Below are 21,000 nucleotides of genomic sequence, written 5' to 3'. Positions count from 1 at the left end.
TAAAGCTTATTGTGTTGTATTGTATTGTATTGTATTGTACGCTTCAGTGCATACTGGCATTTCAAAATGCATCTTGTTGACTAACTTGCGCTCGTCGCTTTTAGGCAGTGTCTATTTCATATGGAATTTTCAAATTTCAGTAGTAAATCTATACCTTCAAGAACCTAAAGTTTATCATGTAAAGATCTTAGAAAAATGTTTTGAGTCTTTGCACATCCTACGTTTTCCTATTTCCGTAGCATTCCGCTTTGTAAACTAGACATCCACTTCCGTTATCGACGTATGCGCAAAGTGGATCCTAAACTTGTTCATACCTGCGCAAGTTGTTACCAAAACAATATGGCGGCAATAGTGGTATCTAGCACCGGAGTTAGGCTGTTATCTTTGTGATTATCCCGGATTTCTTTCGATGGCGAATATATCTGAGCTTAAATCCATTCCAGGAATTCTGACAATGATTTTAAGAGATTTCGTGTACTTAAATACAATGAAATACCGGGGATAACAAGTAACCATTAATAATGGACGACATCAACAACGCCAGGGCAGGGATGCTCACAGGAGCTTACTCGTATCCTTTCTTGAACTTCTTGAACTAAAATTGAATCTATATTGTTTCATTCGAAAGCGTTGATTTTAGGTCAGCGTATGGAGATAAGATGTGTTTAAATTTAAAATTTATTTGCGTAATGGTCACTCCTACTTATTTTCCTGATAATATGGATACTGCTGATCAGCTGTCAATAGACGTAGATCTGTAGACTTTGTCTCGGTTAATTTCAAGTCATTTGGAGAGCATGAGCCCTTATTTTTCAAATTTTGGGAAACGTTTTCTTCATCATAGGTAATATATTACTCTGGTAACATAAATTATCAACTCAACCACCCAGCTTTATTGCTAGTTCAGTTTAATAGAGCCAGAAGTAGTAAATCAGTGATCTCAGTTTCAGATTCAAATAAACGTATTAAATACGATGTGGGGTAGAGGGAATGAAAGCTAAGCGTCACTTGATGTACGGTTGTAGATAAAAGATTTCTGTCTCTAAAATCATAATTTTAATGTCAATGTTCACATTTATTATGCTGTTATCATTGATGATATTTTTACTGAATATAATGCACATTTCAAATGCAGCACTTAACATCCACCATGGATGTGTTGAATCAAACAACATTCAGATAACATTTACATATTTGTAAATATTAGCTTCAGTTTCCTAATAATATTCAAGTCATTCATGTCTCTCTCTGACTCGATGTAGAAGATTCAATTGTGCTGCCTTTGAATGAAATGTTAACATTAAGTTATCATTTTAGAGATGGATGTTTTCAGTTGGGAAGATTTGCAGAAATCATGACAAACCTACAAGGATAGTATAATATGCAAGAGGTCACTCGCTAGAACAATCCTGGTAATCTTAAATAGAACAATAACAGGATAGGTTGTTTGTAGATCCCAATTTAATGGCAAGGCAGCTCTCTCCATTTTATGAAGATCCTCTTTTGTTGAACTCACAATTTTGAAGTGAAATGCATTCAAAAGTAATTTTCTCAAATGTAAACATGTGTATTTTGTGTTTTACATGCAGCATGATCCTGTGCATGCATTAAGATTCTTGAAACATTGTTATATGTGTGATCAGAATACCACAATGATGAAATGAGCATCCTGTCCTTCTCCACCTCAGGATCTGGTCTTATATTGTCATCTTATTTTAACTTGATTTGTGTATTTCATTATATTGTCAAGTGGGCGAAAAAGGTTACTGGTTTCAGTTAAAGTTGAAATGTATGTTATTATGCTTTAAGGGCAACTAAGAAACTGAACATAAATATATGATAGGAAGAAAAAAGCAAAACAAAATGATAGTTACACCACGGCATGATGATTAGGGGTGAAAGGAGAGTACGACAATATCTTTATATATCAGATTTGGGAAGAATTATGACAGATCTTTAAAACCATGAACATTGGGATGAAAAGCATTTCTCCAGTACTGTTTGTGATACATTGGTTTGATATATTGATGTTTTTGACATTGTAACACAATAGCTGATATAAGTATGTATTGTACTCATAATTATCATGTTGGTTGTCCTACATTTTGGAATGTATTGGGAGGGGAATTTTTCATTACTTTGATGAAATTAAACTGCCTTTTATAACAAAAATTATTAACCATATTTTACCAAGTCAATGAATATGAAAAAACTACAATGCTCCGCAGTGGCTTGAAATCTTGTATATTCAAAAATATATGCTTAGGTCCACTTCTGGCGAGAGAAATGGCTAGCATCTCATTGTATTTAAAATTTCTGTTATCTGAATAGCCATCAAAGTATGTGGTTAAATTTCTTTTCCAAGGATTTCATTCAGATGTGGAAGAAATGCAAGTCTTTTGGGTTCAAGATTGCTGAAAACATCTTGCAGTTTGAAAGAAAATCTGACATGTATATAAAACACAGTAATTGAGCATGGTCAGAATTTCTTTGTCAGCACTATATGTACCATCTCAACAGTATTATAAGCAGGTGTATATTAGGGATGCTACATATCTCCTATCTCAATACTGTCTTTTTTCCTTCTGAGCTTGTCCTACATCCATCACACATAGGCCAGTTCCCTTACTCCTATGATACTAACACTCCTACACAAAGTGTTAATGTAGAACTATATAAAATAATATATTTGTACAGTACATGATGTATGCTCCTTAAGTTACCTACAGTAAACAATATCGTAACCTGCAGTCACAGCAACTGGAGCATCTGAAAGAGCTAGAATATGACAGTAAAGCAGACTCCCTGGCCAGGTCTAAAAAACTTACATATGAAACCAATAAACGTAGAAGGTAAGTGTTAATTATATAGAACATGTTTTAGAAATCAACCTTCAACAATGGTGATAAATAATTAATCTATACACACAGTGTATACATTATTCAACAAACATGTTGTGTATTGATTAAATTTATGCCTTCAGCCAAGGTTAAGTTTCTGATATGATGATATTATATAGGTCGCTTTTGTACCGAGATATTTATAATCTCACTTTAAGACACTCGGTGGAGATGATTGTAAAACCAAGGTCTTGTTATGACTCACTTACTGACAGATAAATCTCAAGTGTTTTATATGTGAGCCAAGGACACTGGGGATGTTTTGTGATGAAAAATACAATGATTTCCTTTGTTTCTTTAAAATCTATGTCATTGACAAATTATCATGTTAAAATGCAGATGTTTCATTTGTCACCAATATTATATATGGACATTTTTTGATGTCTTGTGATTTTTGGGACTGAAATATTTTATGAGTCATTGACTCATGCTTTTCCTGTAGGTCTCATTCAAATTTTGAGAACCAGTTATTTCTTTTTGTGATTGTACTCATCAAAGTGTTTGGAAGTGGTGCTCTGGGCTCACCAGAAAAAAAGTTTTATAAACATTATAGATGCCCCTGCCTTTTAAAGGGATTGGAGGTGGGGGATGTAAGTACTGTGTTATGTATCCATCCATACATCTCAAAACTGTTATTACTCTCTCATTTTCTTTTCTTTGGGGACTTTCATTTAACATTAAGAAGTGCTAATTATTATAACGATGAAAGTTAAGGTGATTATTATTATTCATATAAAGAAAAAAAATGAGCCCATTCAGTGTCATTATTTTTCCAGAGACTTTTGTAAAAAGGTTTTATCAAACTATAAATGTAAAAACTACTAATAAGAACACCTTCTGTGAGATTGAGGTGTTCAGGTGAAAGGTCACTTTTTCTATTTAGAACAAAAATCATCAAACAATTCAGTGAGATCACTCTTGACTAGTGAACTCAATTTTCATGGTATTTTGAAGAAATTATATAAAAGGGGAGATAAATCCTGTGCTAGATCTGTCAATACTGTTAAGCCTGTCTGAAGTCAAGCTACCAAACTTCTTTCTCTCATTAGGCTTAGTACAGTGAGAAATCACCTGATCTGCTAACACAACACAACCTGTCACATCATCCAATTTATCAATTTTTCTTATTATGATGTTACCTGTTTGAGAGACTGCCTGTTCTTCTATCACAACAAATTCTGTCCAGAAGGGTGACATTTTCTGTCATTATTGTCTGACCAATAGAACCTGTAGTGAAAAAAACCTTATAATCTTACAATGCATTGTTGTAGAGACTCAACATCTTAAGTAATGGGGATGTCATTCATTTTTTATAGATTTGTATGCAGTTGTTTTATATCTTTGATTTTTTGTTCTCAGAGCACTTGCCGCCAAACGCAGGGCTGAAGCAGATAGAGAGGAAAAGAGGAGGAAGTTGATATTAAGTAAGCGGCGCGAACAGCAGCGGGAGGCAACAGAGCGTTATCAGAGATCACATGTTTCGTCTCGACCAAACAGTCATACTGGAGGTATGTTTCATGTTTTTGATTATAGCTACTTTTTTTACTTTGGTATATAGGTTTCCATGTTCGTATGTCTGTTTGAAAAGTACATTGTTGATGTTGACTTTGAAATATGTTGAAATCATATTGAAGATAATACAATTTCTGAATTTTTATGACTGTGCATGCCTTTCAAAGCTTACTGTGATAGAATCTGTCTTTTCTTACCCAGGTAAAACATCTCCAAATCGTGCCCTCGAGGATACTCTACGTCTGGTGCGAGGATCCTTGTCAAGACAAAATAGTACAGGGTCTATGAGTTCAGTGTCACGGCAGAATAGTGCAAGCTCTATGGGTTCAAGTGGCCATTCAAATAACAGAGACCCTCTAAACCGTCCTTACTTCAACAAGTATGCCAGTGCACACCGTCCTCCCTCCCCAGGGGATGTACATAAGGCTTCCAGGCCAGGCAAGGATGCAGAGAAACGAGAAAAACTTCATGATAAAAGTTTACGCAATCTTTCAAACAGCAGAAGTTTGTTTGAGCAACAGCTTGAACATCACCAACAGTTACTGGTACAGGATCAGCAACAGTCCTTGTATGAATTCAACAATGCTATCATGCAGGAAATTGCATCGGACAGAACGGTTCAAGGGGAGGAAGAAGTGGACTTAGGGGGTATGGTTCACAGTGAAAGTTTAGACAGTGTGGACAGCCTAGAAGGCTCGGAAAGCACCCCCCGGAGTAAGGGTAATGGGTGGGGAGGACGAGGTGTGGATGATGAGCCTGCAAACACCAGTGAAATGGTCTATGATGGAAATCAGAACTTGAAAGATATGAAAAACATGCTGTACAATAATGGTGATCGTGTCGATCAACATCACTTGAACAGCCAACTAAACTCACGCAATGATCAGATTTCAAATGACCAACGGACTTTTTATTTGGAAACAAATGCTAGAATTGAATCATTTAATGTGGATCATGTACCTTATCCTCCCTCGAGTCCGAGGAATGCTCCCAAGACAGAAACACGTCCTAAAGTACAGGTACGTGCTTGGACTACTCCTTCTCCTGTAGACCCAGCAAGTGCTCGAAGTAATTCAGCGTATTCTGACACTTCTAACATGGCCACCAAAAACAATCCATTTGCTGTGCGTAATACAATGACATCAGTGACAACTACTACAGCTTATGGTAAAGGCCAGACTCCAGGGGTCCACAGTTACGTCCAGAGCAATGCATGGACAGAGGAGGCTGATAACCTTCAACAACAGTACACATCAAACCCTCAAAGGACTAATAGCTTTAACCAGCCGTATGTCAGCACTGGGATGTATTCCCAAGCCAACGTACCCTCATCAGATCAAAACGTTACTAGTGTTAACCAACCACGGCCAGTAAATTCTAATTGTGATAATTCAGGTGCAAAACAGGTGCTACTACAAAATGGTGTAAGTTGTAATACTGTTCAGCCTATGTCTCAGCCCCAGCCTGTGTATAGTAAACCAACTACTACACAAGTACAGCATGAATCTGGGAAAAACCTGGATTTCTTAGAAACAGTGACTAATGGTATATTGGAGGTAAACAACGACCCTCCAGTGCCGTCTACTCCACAATCTGCAAGTCGTTTACCTCGCCCCGTCAGTTCTACCAAACCTAATCCGGTACCACCTAATGTTAATCTCCCCAAACCAACACACCCTGTCATTGTGAGTTCTCAGAATGGAGTACAATCCTTCTCAAAGCCCTCAGTTTGCACCGTCAATACTTCTACAACATCCAGCTTTGGCTATGTAAATGGCAAAGTGGCTGTGTTGCCTGATCATCCAGCTGTACAGGTGCGTCATGTGACATACCAGACATTTCGTGCTGAGGAACCTCCATCAGTCGTTGGCAGACAAAGGAAGGCCAAGGATGATAGTGAGCTTGTAAAATCCTCAAAACGTAATGACGACATGGAGGTTGGTGAGGGAGAAGGCGTACAGGGCATTCTAAAGCGACGACCTCCTTCTGGAGGGATACTCAAAAAGGCTGGTTCCACGGGCAGTATGAATAAAAAATTTGATGTACGGGACAGTCTGGAGGTGACAAGATCTCATCTACAGCAAGAAAAAAATTCACCGGTTAGTAGATATATTTAAGGATTATCTGTTTATTGTTTTCAATCATTATTCATATGTCATAGGCATTTTTGTTTTCTTTTTTTTTATTGTCTTTTCAGGATGAAAGTTTTTTACTATTTTAAATTGAATTTTCTTTCATGCTAAATTCATGAGATTACAATACCAAAAGCTTCATGGAAAAAAAAACATAATTTTTATCAACAGCTTCTGTTTTGGACAATCTGATTGAAGTCTTACATAAGCTTTGCATTTGTTTCTGTGTTAACTGATTATGTGTGACGAAATTACCTGGAAAGTGTAATAACGAGATAAAGTTACCACAGAAGGTGGTCTCTGAACAATCCACTTTGTATAGATTTTGCTTGTACTAAATATGTTACAGACCTGTAAAAATGTATCTACCTTTTAATTGCCATAGGCAAGAAAGGAAATCTAAATTATACTCCATCAAACAAATACTTAGTATCCAAAATTGATCTTTATTCATATATGGTTAGTCACTCCTGGTCATGTGTTTGGTGAGAGTAGTTGCCCTATTCTTACAGCATTGTCTGTGACTTCAGGTGAAATTGTCTGTCTGTTTTGTAGTCACCAAAGAAGAAAAGTGTGAGGTTTGCCGACTATGATTTGTATGAAGACGAAGATGAAGCTGAGCATACAGAGAGTGATTACTTGTCTAGAAAACCAGGTTTGTTGTCATCCAATTATACAGTCACTCTTTATAAAACAGTTATTTGTCTTTTCACTGACAATGATGAAACTTGTAGGATTTTGAATTATTAAAACTTGTCATTCCCAACATAATGTTATGTCACTTACAAAGTCTTCATTCTCATTCATTGTTCTGTTATTTGTAGTATAAGAAAACAGAGGTATGATAAATTTATTTTCCCAATTTGATCAGATTATTTCAAATGGGAAAAAAAATCAGAAAGTGTTGAAGGCATTTGAATTTTTCAGGGTGATTTAACGGAATTTCCAAATATCACTACTGGAGTAAAATTCTCTTTTACAACTTAAAAAAGTTTAGTGTTGTTAATCAAGCTAGCATTTTCATCAACTAAATTAACAAGACTGTGAGAAAGCAGAATCAGTGAGATGTGATTGGTTAGATGGTCCTTTGGGATAACTCAGTTACCACAGTGCAAACTATCATCACAGTACAATGTAAGAGTTATACATTTAGAGCTAGTGTGTCTTCTCAGATGTGTGGTCATTTACTTCTTTTCTGTGATTAAGCATTCACTTTGGTATTATAATTTTGAACTTTTATTTGTGAACAGGTTACTCTCAGCGTCCTGTTTCGGCCAAAGCGGTCATGCAGAGTGCTCATACGGAACCCACAGGGAAACCTCCACGTGTGGCCAGCGCTGGAATAAATCGAACGTGGAATGGGCCACAGAAACATAAGTCAACAATACGGCCACAGGCTGCCGCACACATCATAACACATAACCGAACGCCAGCGACTGGGATTAATGGCACTATGGACAAAGCTGTTACTGTTACAAACAACAATTTCATGAGTAAAGTTCCAGTACAAAATGGAAAGGCTTCCTCTAGTGCTCCTGGTGGGTCAGAGGTCATGGTATATAATCTAGCTAGGTTAAATAGCGCTGTAGCTGCAAAGAAAAATGAAACAAATTCAAACCATCAACAGCCATCGGTCAGTAATTTACCTCCATCTCAAGGGGTTAGTGCTGGTGGTAAAACACAGGATACGCCTGTATATGATGAAAATGGGATGCGTATTGACCGAACACCAACAGACGATGAGATAAACTTTCTCTGGGACAAAGTAAGAACTTGTCTAAATCGTACTAGTACTACTGGACAAAGTACTGTTGTTGAACCCGATAAACCGATACAGATAAACGAACAACATCAGTCCCAGCCTCGACAAGCTGCCACCATGTCAAATACGTATATTGATGGTGCTGCCCTGGGACAGATGTACAATACCCGGGTTGCTCCCTCACAGCCTCACACACAACCATTCTCCAACCAGACATCTTACCAGAGAAAACCTGGCAGTGCTGCAGATCAGGCCTATGCTCGCAGGTATGGTCTTCTACAACAGCGAAGACAACACAACCCCAACAGTTTGGGTAAGGGTCCGGCCTCGACACCCAGTAGAGAGTTCATCACTTATCATGGCCCAGTGATGAGCAACACGGAACCGCAACAAGGAATGAATCCTTCTTTACCCCCTGATGGTAAGCCATGTTAACTGTTGATGACAAATGTTAGAGAAGAGACATGTAACCCTACGTTGTAATAAGTAATGATTTGTTTTCATCTGTTTTACTTGTGCTCAGTCCTACTGCATCATGTTCCATTTTGAATCAGTGTCATATCTTCAGAATTTCAGAACAGATACTTGTATGCATGCCAGAAGGGCGTTCATGTCTTACAGACATTTTCTAGGTGTAAAAACAAGTGCTTTGGCTGTGCTTCTTCTTCCTTACTGAATAAACAAGTGAAAGTAAAAACGAAGAAAACGTTTGCTTACTACCTTATAGCTTGTTCATTAATTCTAAAAAAAATCGTATGAAAAGATAATTGTGTTCTACATATATCAGAATTGAGAGCACGACAAGTCCAGTTTTAACCAAACATTTAATGGGATGGTCACAAATCATTGCAAGGTTGATATTTCTGGAATATCTATATTAATATAGTATTTTATCAGCAATCTAGAAGAAGTGTTAAGTAAGCTTTGGGCATATAATGAGAACTGAAAAATGGTCATGGTTAAACTGAAATGTAGATGTCAATTCTTGTTTTTTTATTTTTTTTTTCAATGGGAAATTATAACATGTTGTAACCCAGCTCTTCAAAAGAAAATTAGAAGAAAAAAAATATGAAAATCATAAAATAAAATAAAAAGGTCTGATTTTATTATCAGAGTGAAATGTAAACCCTGTGTGATATGACACATATTCAGTATCTGAATTAAAGAGGATGAAAAGAAATTAAGGTCGAATTTTCTATCACATTTTCCTTGTCTTTGATAATTTAAAAAAAACGTTTTGCATACAGTGACAGTTGTTTTGTATTGTGACAGAAAATTTTGTTATTTTGATTTTGTAGCCAGTGAAAGTATGGCTGCCTTCATGGTAGCAGAACAGTTAACCCAACAACAGCAATCTATTTCTGACAGTCAGATCAATGTTGCAATGGAGGAGGCCCAGAAAACACAGCAAGCCAACAACAATGCTAGACCAAACCAGAAAGGTGAGCTATACTTTTATAATTTACTATGATAAATGTGATTTATAAAATGATTTTGTTGGGAAGAATTTGAAGGAAAATCTTTTGCATATTGTATGCTTACTTGAAAATGTTGCAAATGAATCATATATTCTCTGTGTTGCCTTTGCCTTGATGTTAAGACTATCCATACAAGTATATTCGAGGTCCATAATCCTTAGGTAAGCCTATGTGAGATAAAAATTATGTGTCTGCCCTCAGATTTGCTGAATTTGAAATTTAGTTATGACACAACGAAGCACCATATAGCTTGTAGTGTGTAGCCCTGATGTGGAGACACCATGAGATTTTTTGATTAAAAATGTAATATTTACTTTATACTAGAGTTCAGTCTATTTTTTCTACTTTTTCAAACCTTTTCGTGAACTCATAGAAAGTTGGCAATAGGCTTGTTATCAACATGCGATTTCTGACACCACAAAAGTGTAGACGCTCTGAAATATATATTGATCATCATGGTAATCTGTCATAAATAAAATGTTGTCTGGTTGATAATACAAAAATGTACAAACTTGATTTTTTCAATGCTCCTTTTAAAGCACCCAAAAAAGGAATCTAATTTGTTTAAAAATTATTTCTTTTGAAGACGTTATAGAATTGGATTACTGTATAACTATATATGGGTGATGACTTAAATGGTGATATTTTTCAGTGCCTTCGGCCTTGTCTATAGAAGAGAAAAGGTTACTAGAGTCACTGGACAGGCTTAATGAGAAGCTTAAAAGTAAGTTTTATGTATTATGTAAATCTTAAATGAAATACAAACCAAACTTTTTACTCCTACAAATGTGTGTGTTCGGCCTGACATGGAGGTGTAAAGGTCAGTATAATATGCTTGACAGGTGAGAAAGTAAATTTATAATGAGATAATTTAATGTATTTCAAAGAAGTAAATTTTTGAACTGAAAATTTCATTAAGGCCATTAAAATATTTTTTATTTGTTTTTATGAGAAGAAAGGTTGTCTCCCTTGGGAGGCTTTTCGGTAATTTTTAATATGATATAGCTGATATACCTATTTAACTCACTTGTATTACAGTTTCTGAGTTCCCTGGTACATTACCTCCCCAGCCAAACATGCCACAAGCTCCTCCTCCTCACCACTTTGTCTATGTAAGTATGACATCATGATAGACTCCATATATATGTAAACATCTGAATCCAGGATCTTTTTGTTTTTTTACATACGTCTACATTGTGTTCGCAAACGTGCATTAATCAAGTATGTCTTGAGCTGGTATTCCTCTCTTGGTGTGTATTTATTTCCATTGATAACTTGTTGGTTTGTTTGAAGTTTTATCATTTTGAATAAGTTGAACAGGGCTGGAAAAATGATTGGAAACTTTTTTTTACTGAACTGTATCAACCATTGGTTATCGTCCATTCTTATGTTAGCCTGTACCCATTGCTTATTGATCAACTTCTAATCACTCAACAGGAAACATCAAAATGTCCAGTTTCTATGGTTACATATACATAATGATTGTAAGTTTGTTTTAACAATTAACATATAATTTTATGTACAAAGAAAATTTATTGTGGTTTTATGATTGCCAAAAAGCTTCTTAGTATATGGTTGTTAATTGTTAGGTAAAATACAGGTAAAGTGTGTGTTAATTATTAGGTAAATTACAGGTAAAGTGTGTGTTAATTATTAGGTAAATTACAGGTAAATTGTGTATTACTTCTTAGGTAAAATACAGGTAAAGTGTGTGTTAATTATTAGGTAAAATACAGGTAAAGTGTGTATTACTTCTTAGGTAAAATACAGGTTAAGTGTGTGTTAATTATTAGGTAAAATACAGGTAAAGTGTGTATTACTTCTTAGGTAAAATACAGGTTAATTGTGTATTAATTATTAGGTAAAATACAGGTAAATTGTGTATTACTTCTTAGGTAAAATACAGGTAAAGTGTGTATTACTTATTAGGTAAAATACAGATAAAGTGTGCATTACTTATTAGGTAAAATACAGGTAAAGTGTGTATTACTTATTAGGTAAAATACAGGTAAAGTGTGCATTACTTATTAGGTAAAATACAGGTAAAGTGTGTGTTAATTATTAGGTAAAATACAGGTAAAGTGTGCATTACTTATTAGGTAAAATACAGGTAAAGTGTGTGTTAATTATTAGGTAAATTACAGGTAAAGTGTGTGTTAATTATTAGGTAAAATACAGGTAAAGTGTGCATTAGGTAAAATACAGGTAAAGTGTGCATTACTTATTAGGTAAAATACAGGTAAAGTGTGTATTACTTATTAGGTAAAATACAGGTAAAGTGTGCATTACTTATTAGGTAAAATACAGGTAAAGTGTGCATTACTTATTAGGTAAAATACAGGTAAAGTGTGTGTTAATTATTAGGTAAAATACAGGTAAAGTGTGTGTTAATTATTAGGTAAAATACAGGTAAAGTGTGTATCACTTCTTAGGTAAAATACAGATAAAGTGTGTATTACTTATTAGGTAAAATACAGGTAAAGTGTGTATTACTTATTAGGTAAAATACAGGTAAAGTGTGTGTTACTTATTAGGTAAAATACAGATAAAGTGTGTATTACTTATTAGGTAAAATACAGATAAAGTGTATATTACTTATTAGGTAAAATACAGGTAAAGTGTGTGTTAATTATTAGGTAAAATACAGGTAAAGTGTGTATTACTTCTTAGGTAAAATACAGATAAAGTGTGTATTACTTATTAGGTAAAATACAGATAAAGTGTGTATTACTTATTAGGTAAAATACAGATAAAGTGTGTATTACTTCTTAGGTAAAATACAGGTAAAGTGTGTATTACTTATTAGGTAAAATACAGGTAAGGTGTGTATTACTTATTAGGTAAAATACAGGTAAGGTGTGTATTACTTATTAGGTAAAATACAGGTAAGGTGTGTATTACTTATTAGGTAAAATACAGATAAAGTGTGTATTACTTATTAGGTAAAATACAGGTAAAGTGTGTGTTAATTATTAGGTAAAATACAGGTAAGGTGTGTATTACTTATTAGGTAAAATACAGGTAAAGTGTGTATTACTTATTAGGTAAAATACAGGTAAAGTGTGTGTTACTTATTAGGTAAAATACAGGTAAATCTGTTTCATTATTTGATGAATTTTGTAGGCTAATTTAAGGAGTACGTTAAAAGGAGATGGAGGTAATATGTCTAACAGTTATTGTGATATTGATGTTGTAATATTTACAGACTCATTGCATATGGTCACCTAATGTAAGAATCTACGTTGAGTTCACCCTCTTACTCCTAATACCTAAGTGGTGATGGTATTATTATTCACGTAGCATTCTCCCGTCACTCAATCTGTCTGCCATGTTGCATGCCCTCCATTTAGAGGTGGATCCTGATTGTGTTGTGTCTGGCACTAGAAAACAAACCTTTTTTTTTATCACTACACAGTTTTATGATAATTTAGATTCTCTATTCCATGCATGGTACTGTGGAACAACCTTTATCATGAACATACAAAAATGATACCTTTTCTTTGAATAATGAATATTCATATGTAAGATTTCCTCCTATTCTGCATGAATATTCCCATAATATTTCTCCTCATCCATAATCATGAATATTCAATGAGACCAAAGTTAGTCATTTCAGCATGCATTTTTTTCTTCCTAATTCTCCAAGTTGTGTTTGATCAAAAGTTTAAATGATAAAATTTAAACAATCAAGTCTATCTACCATGATAAAAAGATTAGTTACCTGTTACCATTGTTGTGGGTACTATTACAGACCTTGCTTTTTTATACAGGTGTTATTTTCAGGAGGGGGGGGGGGGGGCAAATCATTTTATTTTCTGAGTAAAAATGATACTGCCTGAACACTTACAAATATTTAAAAGCAGAATTGAAACTGAAACTGAATTTCTTTATAATGTTCTAATTTTGGCATCACCATATCAATACCTGTCGCTAATCGTGAATTTTACTCGGTAAGACACAATTTTGAAAGGTGATGAGGAAGATATAGTTATAATTGGTCGTTTAAAAATACTTCTCTATATCATAAGTTGTAGTTCAACATGCTTAGAATATTTTGTAACCAATAGATGTACAGGCATCCCCAGAGTGACATGGTCTTTGTGTACATTAATAAGTTACACATCCTTCTGTCAGTCTTATCACCTGGGCTTACCCAAAGTGGCACTGATCACCTATTAAATAAGACAACACACAAATTCAGTAATTATTTTAAAAGTGATATCACATCAGGTGTTTTTCGTAATCAATACCAGGGGTTAAATCAATATGTTATGTACATACATGTTATTGAATAATTTCCTCAAAAAATGAATTATGGTGGTAAAAAAAATTTGTAGCACATCTTAATGTATTAATGTTGGAACCTGAATTAGTTGCTGAAATCTAAACAGTTTAGTCTGGAATATTTCATATATGTTCCATCTTTTGATGTTGCAGACAAATGGATTTAAGGGCTCCAAACCGTTACTATCACAACAGAGAGGTGGTGGAAGAGGAGGGTCCTCAACAGTTCTACGGCCAACAAACATCCGCTTCTAACATAAAGATTATGGATTTGCTGAAGTAGATACACTGTATGTGAAATTTTAAAATAGTATACATTATACACTACCAACAAAAGTGCTGCCTGTAATTAATGTAAACAGTTAGGGACACTGTTTTACATAAATATCACATCATGTATACTTTGTTGAAAATTTATGGTCAGGTCTGCAGTGAGGAGAAGAACAGAAAGCATATCAACAATTAATTAACAAATATGCATCACAAACATTTACTCCTAAATTGTAGAAACATGCTCTACCTACAAAGATATAGGAGGTATGAAGGCCTGTTGCATCCACAAATATATTCTTATATAGAATGTACTGTTGTGATTTGCTAAAGCTCCTACAGTGATGTAGTCCAGAGTTTTGTGGGAACATTGACTGTACTGTTGTGATTTGCTAAACCTCCTACAGTGATGTAGTCCAGAGTGGGGACTTTGACCTGAAACATGGTTGTATAATGTTATCAGTTATTTAACCATGTGTGCTTGAAAAAATGTTCTATGCAGAAAATATTATAGAATTGTGATTTGTTAAGGACATTATACGTTATATTAATTTCTATTTAGAAAAACCAATATGTCCTCGACAAGATGTAGTGGAAATTATCATTATGAGTATCTGCTGGCTGGAAGAGTGCAGCTTGAAATATTCTGTATATCATATATTCGGGTGTTTTTCCAAACAAAACTTTTTTTTTGCAGTCCAATTTTTTTTTTTCTTTTTAATTTTGTCACTGTTATGACAGATCATGATACAGTTGTAGTAATTCCAGGTCAGATATACTTACAGAAATCTATATACTATTACATATAATAAAGTTTTCACTATAGAGTTTAAGCAGTGAATTCTTTTAGATTTTTTCAGTATCTGAGTACATGTACTTAAAATGTTTTTGAATGTTTGAAAAAATGTACTTTGGTGCTGAAAAAATAATCAAAACAACAACTTTACATCAAACTTGAATTTGTCTTGGAGTCCTTTATAAATAAAAAAATCTATGAATGATTGCTCTAAAAAAATACCCTGCTATACAGTATGTTGAGAGCACTGCCCCTGCCAGTATGACAAACCGACCCAGAACTTATATGGTCTTAGATTTAGCAAGATCTGATCAGTGGTTTGAAATAGATTCCAAAGAACTTTTATCAAGTCCAGTAACAGCCTGAACGGAATCTGATGTCTCTGGGTATAAGCTTGTGTGCCAAATCTATAGATGTTTAGTGTAGGGGGTTATACCCTACTGAACACTATTATGGTGAACTTATGTTGTTGGAAATCAAGTGATGAAAAAATTACCTAGAGACAGGTAATTTGATAAATAAAGATAAAGAATATCGGAAATGGATTGTTAACCATTCTAGTTTCCACATTAAAACAGAAGGATCATAAAGGTAACTAGAATCTTGCTACCCTATCTGGGGATTCGATATTGTGGGAGTGATCTTGAATCTTGAGATTCGATATAGTGGGAGTGATCTTGAATCTTGGGATTCGATATAGTGGGAGTGATCTTGAATCTTGGGATTCGATATAGTGGGAGTGATCTTGAATCTTGGGATTCGATATAGTGGGAGTGATCTTGGAGTGATCTTGAATCTTGGGATTCGATATAGTGGGAGTGATCTTGAATCTTGAATCTTGGGATTCGATATAGTGGGAGTGATCTTGAATCTTGGGATTCGATATAGTGGGAGTGATCTTGAATCTTGGGATTCGATATAGTGGGAGTGATCTTGAATCTTGGGATTCGATATAGTGGGAGTGATCTTGAATCTTGGGATTCGATATAGTGGGAGTGATTTTGAATCTTGGGATTCAATATCTCTCAGCCAGAGTAACAATGAAAAATTACTACAATTTGTATTTTATAATCAAACTTCAGTGTAGATCAAAACTTGTCTTAGGATTTATATACCCACAGTTAATGGGCATTCATTACAAACTGTGGAACATTGTTGATGCCTAACGATGCCATATATATGTGCATGTAAATCTGTCCTGTGTTAAGTATATGTCAGTGGATTGCTATATGTAGGAAAACTGTCATGAAAGGAAGTCTGGTACATACAGATTTGTTTAAATCCTACACCAATTTTTTTATAAATAGATAATTCTTTAATTGCTTTTTGTCAGTTGTTGTTAAAAGAGGAAAACTTCTTTCTATTAGATTGAAATATTTGCATAAATATTTGATATGTAAATTAAGTATCTAAAATTCATAATTGTGTTGTTGAATGAAATACTTATAGTTTAACAAAGAGAATAATTTATGTATAGTTGCTTTACCTGGTATCTGATGAAAAAGGTATGAAATGTTAAAGGTTTAAGTAGGTTTTTGTTCAACATTCTTTCTGAAGAATTGTTAAATTGCACGTGATGTTTGGCCCTGTGGGTCCGATATTTATGTTACTATAAATTTACAATTTTTACGTTGTCTTTGTTTTACATTCCATGATATGATGTGATTAATTGGCTTTCATGACCATTATAAATGATTTTTAAATCTCACTGTTTATTTGACAAGATATCTGAGGTTCCATCAAGCGTATGTGATACATAACATGCTGTTGTTCATTAATCTATGGTACGATACATTTTATATATATTATATAACACACTTGCATTATGATTCCAGGGTTTTTCATGGTCTAGTGAGTTTGACTTAAAAATTAGAAAAAAAAACTATCACATTCAAATATCCTTACAGTCAGGTTTTTAAGGATTTTTTAAAATCTTTAATGCATTCAACATGAATGACACCCCCTCCCTCCCCATTTGTTTAAAAAAATAAACTGTTTTCAAAATTTCATTTCATTTTTCTTTAACTTTCATCAGATTTCATTCATTCTTTGCTCTTCAGATTTTTCACTCTAATTATCTTACCACAGGGTTTCAAAAATATTTTATGATTCTGGTTATTGTAGCTACTGGAAGGTTATATACCTCTATTATACAGTATTTAATAGGACAGTGATTGTTAAACATTACTCTACATACAGTTTATTTTCAGACAGTGACATTTTTATAGAGATCATAATTGCACTCATTCTGTGTTATAAGTAGTAAATGTTACTTGACACTAAGTTTTTACAGTTATTATCAGTTCACATATACAATTTATCTTGAAATATTGAAACTACCAAGGCCATCAAATAGAATTCATAACGTGCAGTGACTGCTCAGGCCAAAACTTTGTATAAAACATTTCACATTCACCAAATATATCTTTAAAAATCAATTTTTTGTAACTTATCATTAGAACTAGACAGAAGTATTACGCTGTAAAGATTTTTAGTCTAAAAAAAGTATATCTGTTCTTACCATATGTATTTCAGTAATTACAATGTTATTGCATTAGACTAGAAAAAATGTAAGATAAAGCTTTTAGGCAACAAACTAGCTGATGTTTTTTCTGCTTTCGATACAAGTTTTTGTTCATACCAAAGTGAAAACAATATGATAACATCTTAACATCATTTCATATTTAAATCTGTCGGATATTGACATGAAAAATTGTGAAAACAATTTGACTCCTAACTAAAGTTTTAAGGACTTCTATTGGTGGTTCTGTCTCATGATATTATCATTTTTGTTCGAATTCATTGGTAAAATTTATCACTGTTGTTTGATTGTCAATCTTGTTATTAATTTACTTTACACAGAGAGTAGAAGTCAAGCTCTACTGATATAATTACGAACTAGTTTGTTAGGTCAAGGTACCAGTGTTAATACGAGTCGGGTTAAGATGGAGAAACCATTGTGATTGGTCAGATATTACAGGTTGTCCTTACGTTGGTTTTGAGTAAAACCAGTATTCACTACTGAAGTATGAAATAGTTCAGGGAGAATAATGAAGTTGATGTGTTATGCATAATCCTCATTTTCACATATTTCATGTTTAATACTATGAAGATAACATCATATTGTACCATCTTTAGTTAATTCTGGATTATTTGAAAATTGGGGTTTGGATTGCCTTGTTTTCTCCCCTTCCCATAACACTATAATTTTAAACTGTTATGTCATCTGTCCTTAAGTCTACATATTATTATATCACTTCGTCACGATGTTAAATATCGACATTACCTCCTTACCTCTTTAATACCGCAATAATGCGGATATTAAGTTGCACAATTTTACTTGTGTTTATTGTATAAGTTTTTACCAAAAACATGTGTCCCTTATCATATTAAATGATTATTTTCCAACACTTATGAAAAATATTGGAATTTCAACGGAACTGTAGCATATATTTTGAAATAAGAATGTTATCACTGAATTTACCATTAAAGTTACTATGAACAATAAAAGCCTTTTCAATGAAAAATTCAAAATTTGGAATCACAAGTTGTCAGGGCCTTTGACGATTTCTTGTTTCGGATCTTCAGAACCCATAGCTCTAAATTGTTAATAAAATACAATGTTTATCTTCCTAACATATTTTACTCCTTGAAATTTTCAAAAAACGGAATCTTAATTGTGGTCCTATTTTCCTAAACATCTCCTGACTGTTTGTATTGTCCAGATATTAGCTGTGTTGATCTATCATTTCCATTTTAACAGCAGCAAATTAAAACTTAATCATTAATTCTCATAATCAACTTTTGCGTAAAACTAGTCTAAATGTATTTTACCATTAACTTGTCACAAAGTATTTCCTTGTTAAAACATAATTTGTGTAACCTATTACCCCTTTAAATTTTTCTTAGTTATTTGTTGTGTAAAGCCGTCCACTAAGTTTTTCTGTTTCAGTATTTAAGATCCATCCATTTTAAAGTATACATGTTTGGTGTAGTCCCTTGAAGCACAAATTGTCTTTCATTGGCTTGTATAGAAAGTAAAATAAATAATGAAAATACTGTATTTATTCTAATGAATGACATAAAAGAGTAAAAAATTTTTCTTTGTCACGAGGGCGTTTATTAGACTAAATATGGTGAAGATATTTAGTGCTTTACATTGCACTTCATGTTTTACTGAAATTAATTTATTGTTACTTTATTTAATTGCTACTGATAATAGTACCAGGCAAATATTTATTTTACAAAATAAAAATAATAGCATACTAAATGGATGTTTTATTATTTTTATTCCATGCTCTCAACAAAAATAAGTGTCTTTAATAAACATACATAGTATTTTTACTTGTTCTCAAAATAGCCAAACATACATTTCAATGTTCTTAAATGGACACTAATCATTGATCAGGTGGTTGGGTGGCGTAGTGGTAACACACTCACCTTTCACCTAAACATCTGGGGTTTGATTCTCGCAACGGATGTGAAAAGGTATGGGGTCCTGTCCAAGCGGGTTTTCAGTCTCCAAAATCAACAACACAACAGATTTGACTTTGAGTAAATTTATTTGAGCTAATATTTTGTGATACCTGTACCAGATGATATATTTTGTGAGTGATGTACCATCCTGGTGAAATCTGTGAAACAGTTTCCTGTTTTGAAGAGAACCTGTCAATACACCTGGTACAGGTAACAATTACCTGAAGATGTCTGAATCTACCCAACACAGTACTGTACTAGTATGTACCTGTATATATCCTAAAGGTATGCAATTCTTTTTATATATGGGAGGTACCTTTTGCATGCTACAAGTATCTGGTCAAGAGCGCTGTTTGTGTTTTCTTTCTCAAAAATGTGCTAGAAAGTGAGATGCACTAACAGTTTGAACTGTTGTACTCATAAGAACATCTGGGTATTCAGTTTGACATTACTGTGATCAGTACATGTGCCATGTCTAACATGCAACAAGATTCAAAGTACATTTCATTACAAATGGACAATCTTCTAGCTAGGGCGATATGGAATTACTTCAATTTGTTTACTGCTTGAAAAGTCCTGAACAGTATGCAGGTAGTTATTCAGTCTGCTTGAGTCAACATTGTGAGCTATTAACTTTTGAAACTTGCTGAAAGGATCCCTTGTCCAGATCATCCTGTAAAATTTTGTTACAGTGCCACTATCTGTCTAATTAAACCTATACATATAATGCCATAATTCTCAGTTACTGTAGAATAATTAATTTTTGTGAGGAATTTATTTTTCGTTGAATTTGTGGGTACTCTAAATACAGGAATTTATAGGTCCTCGAAAATGATAAACAGATAAATGTTGACTTCGATTATAAGATGAGTTAATTTTGTGATCAAGATTTATCAGCAAAATCAACGGCCAAGGAAAATGAATATTTTAAAAAAACCACGAAATTTTAGCCCCACAAAAATATTATTTTAAAGTATTGACTATCTTTTATCACAGTTTGCTTCAAATCTTACTTTACTTCACCACAATAAAGTATGGCCATCCATTCCCCTCTCATCATACGTTCAACTCACATCTTCATACACTCCTGATACATCATCAAACACTCCTCATACATCATCAAACACTCCTCATACGTCATCAAACACTCCTCATACATCATCAAACACTCCTGATACATTGTACATTAACTTATCATCATAATTAAACAACCCCACATTTGCGTGTATGATCATTCATTGTTTCACAGACAACTTCCACTCAATTTGATATACATTAATACACACTAACTATACTATTTGTATAACTTGTATAAATAAATATCCTGATAACATAAAAATATAACAGCTTACGCTGTTAAAAAAAAAATATAACAGCTTACGCTGTTAAA

At 33.8% G+C, this 21,000-nt stretch overlaps 1 protein-coding gene across 1 annotated transcript; it reads left to right on the top strand.

Moving 5' to 3' along the window:
• The first annotated feature begins 493 nt into the window (after positions 1–493).
• On the top strand, positions 494–14,323 carry LOC132549744 (uncharacterized). Its single transcript, XM_060213700.1, has 11 exons — positions 494–571; positions 2,730–2,852; positions 4,260–4,408; positions 4,614–6,511; positions 7,100–7,199; positions 7,795–8,727; positions 9,605–9,748; positions 10,437–10,508; positions 10,823–10,896; positions 12,990–13,013; positions 14,222–14,323. The coding sequence occupies exons 1-11, from the start codon at positions 522–524 to the stop codon at positions 14,321–14,323; spliced, it is 3,669 nt and encodes a 1,222-aa protein (XP_060069683.1). The 5' UTR covers positions 494–521.
• Positions 14,324–21,000: the final 6,677 nt, after the last annotated feature.

Source organism: Ylistrum balloti, unplaced genomic scaffold (assembly GCF_031769215.1).
Source record: "Ylistrum balloti isolate Yb309-2 unplaced genomic scaffold, AGI_CSIRO_Ybal_v1 Utg370076, whole genome shotgun sequence".
NCBI lineage: Eukaryota > Metazoa > Mollusca > Bivalvia > Pectinida > Pectinidae > Ylistrum > Ylistrum balloti.
The sequence above is the reverse complement of the archived record's forward strand: the minus strand, read 5'-3'. Positions and strand labels throughout refer to the sequence as shown.

What these genes read in the sequence shown, in the direction of transcription:
- LOC132549744 (XM_060213700.1), top strand. Translation starts at nt 522, where the DNA reads ATGGACGACATCAACAACGCCAGGGCAGGGATGCTCACAGGAGCTTAC. An exon ending in ACCAAACAGTCATACTGGAG is followed by an intron (nt 4,409 to 4,613) that starts GTATGTTTCATG and finishes TTTCTTACCCAG; the next exon opens with GTAAAACATCTCCAAATCGT. An exon ending in TTACTTGTCTAGAAAACCAG is followed by an intron (nt 7,200 to 7,794) that starts GTTTGTTGTCAT and finishes ATTTGTGAACAG; the next exon opens with GTTACTCTCAGCGTCCTGTT.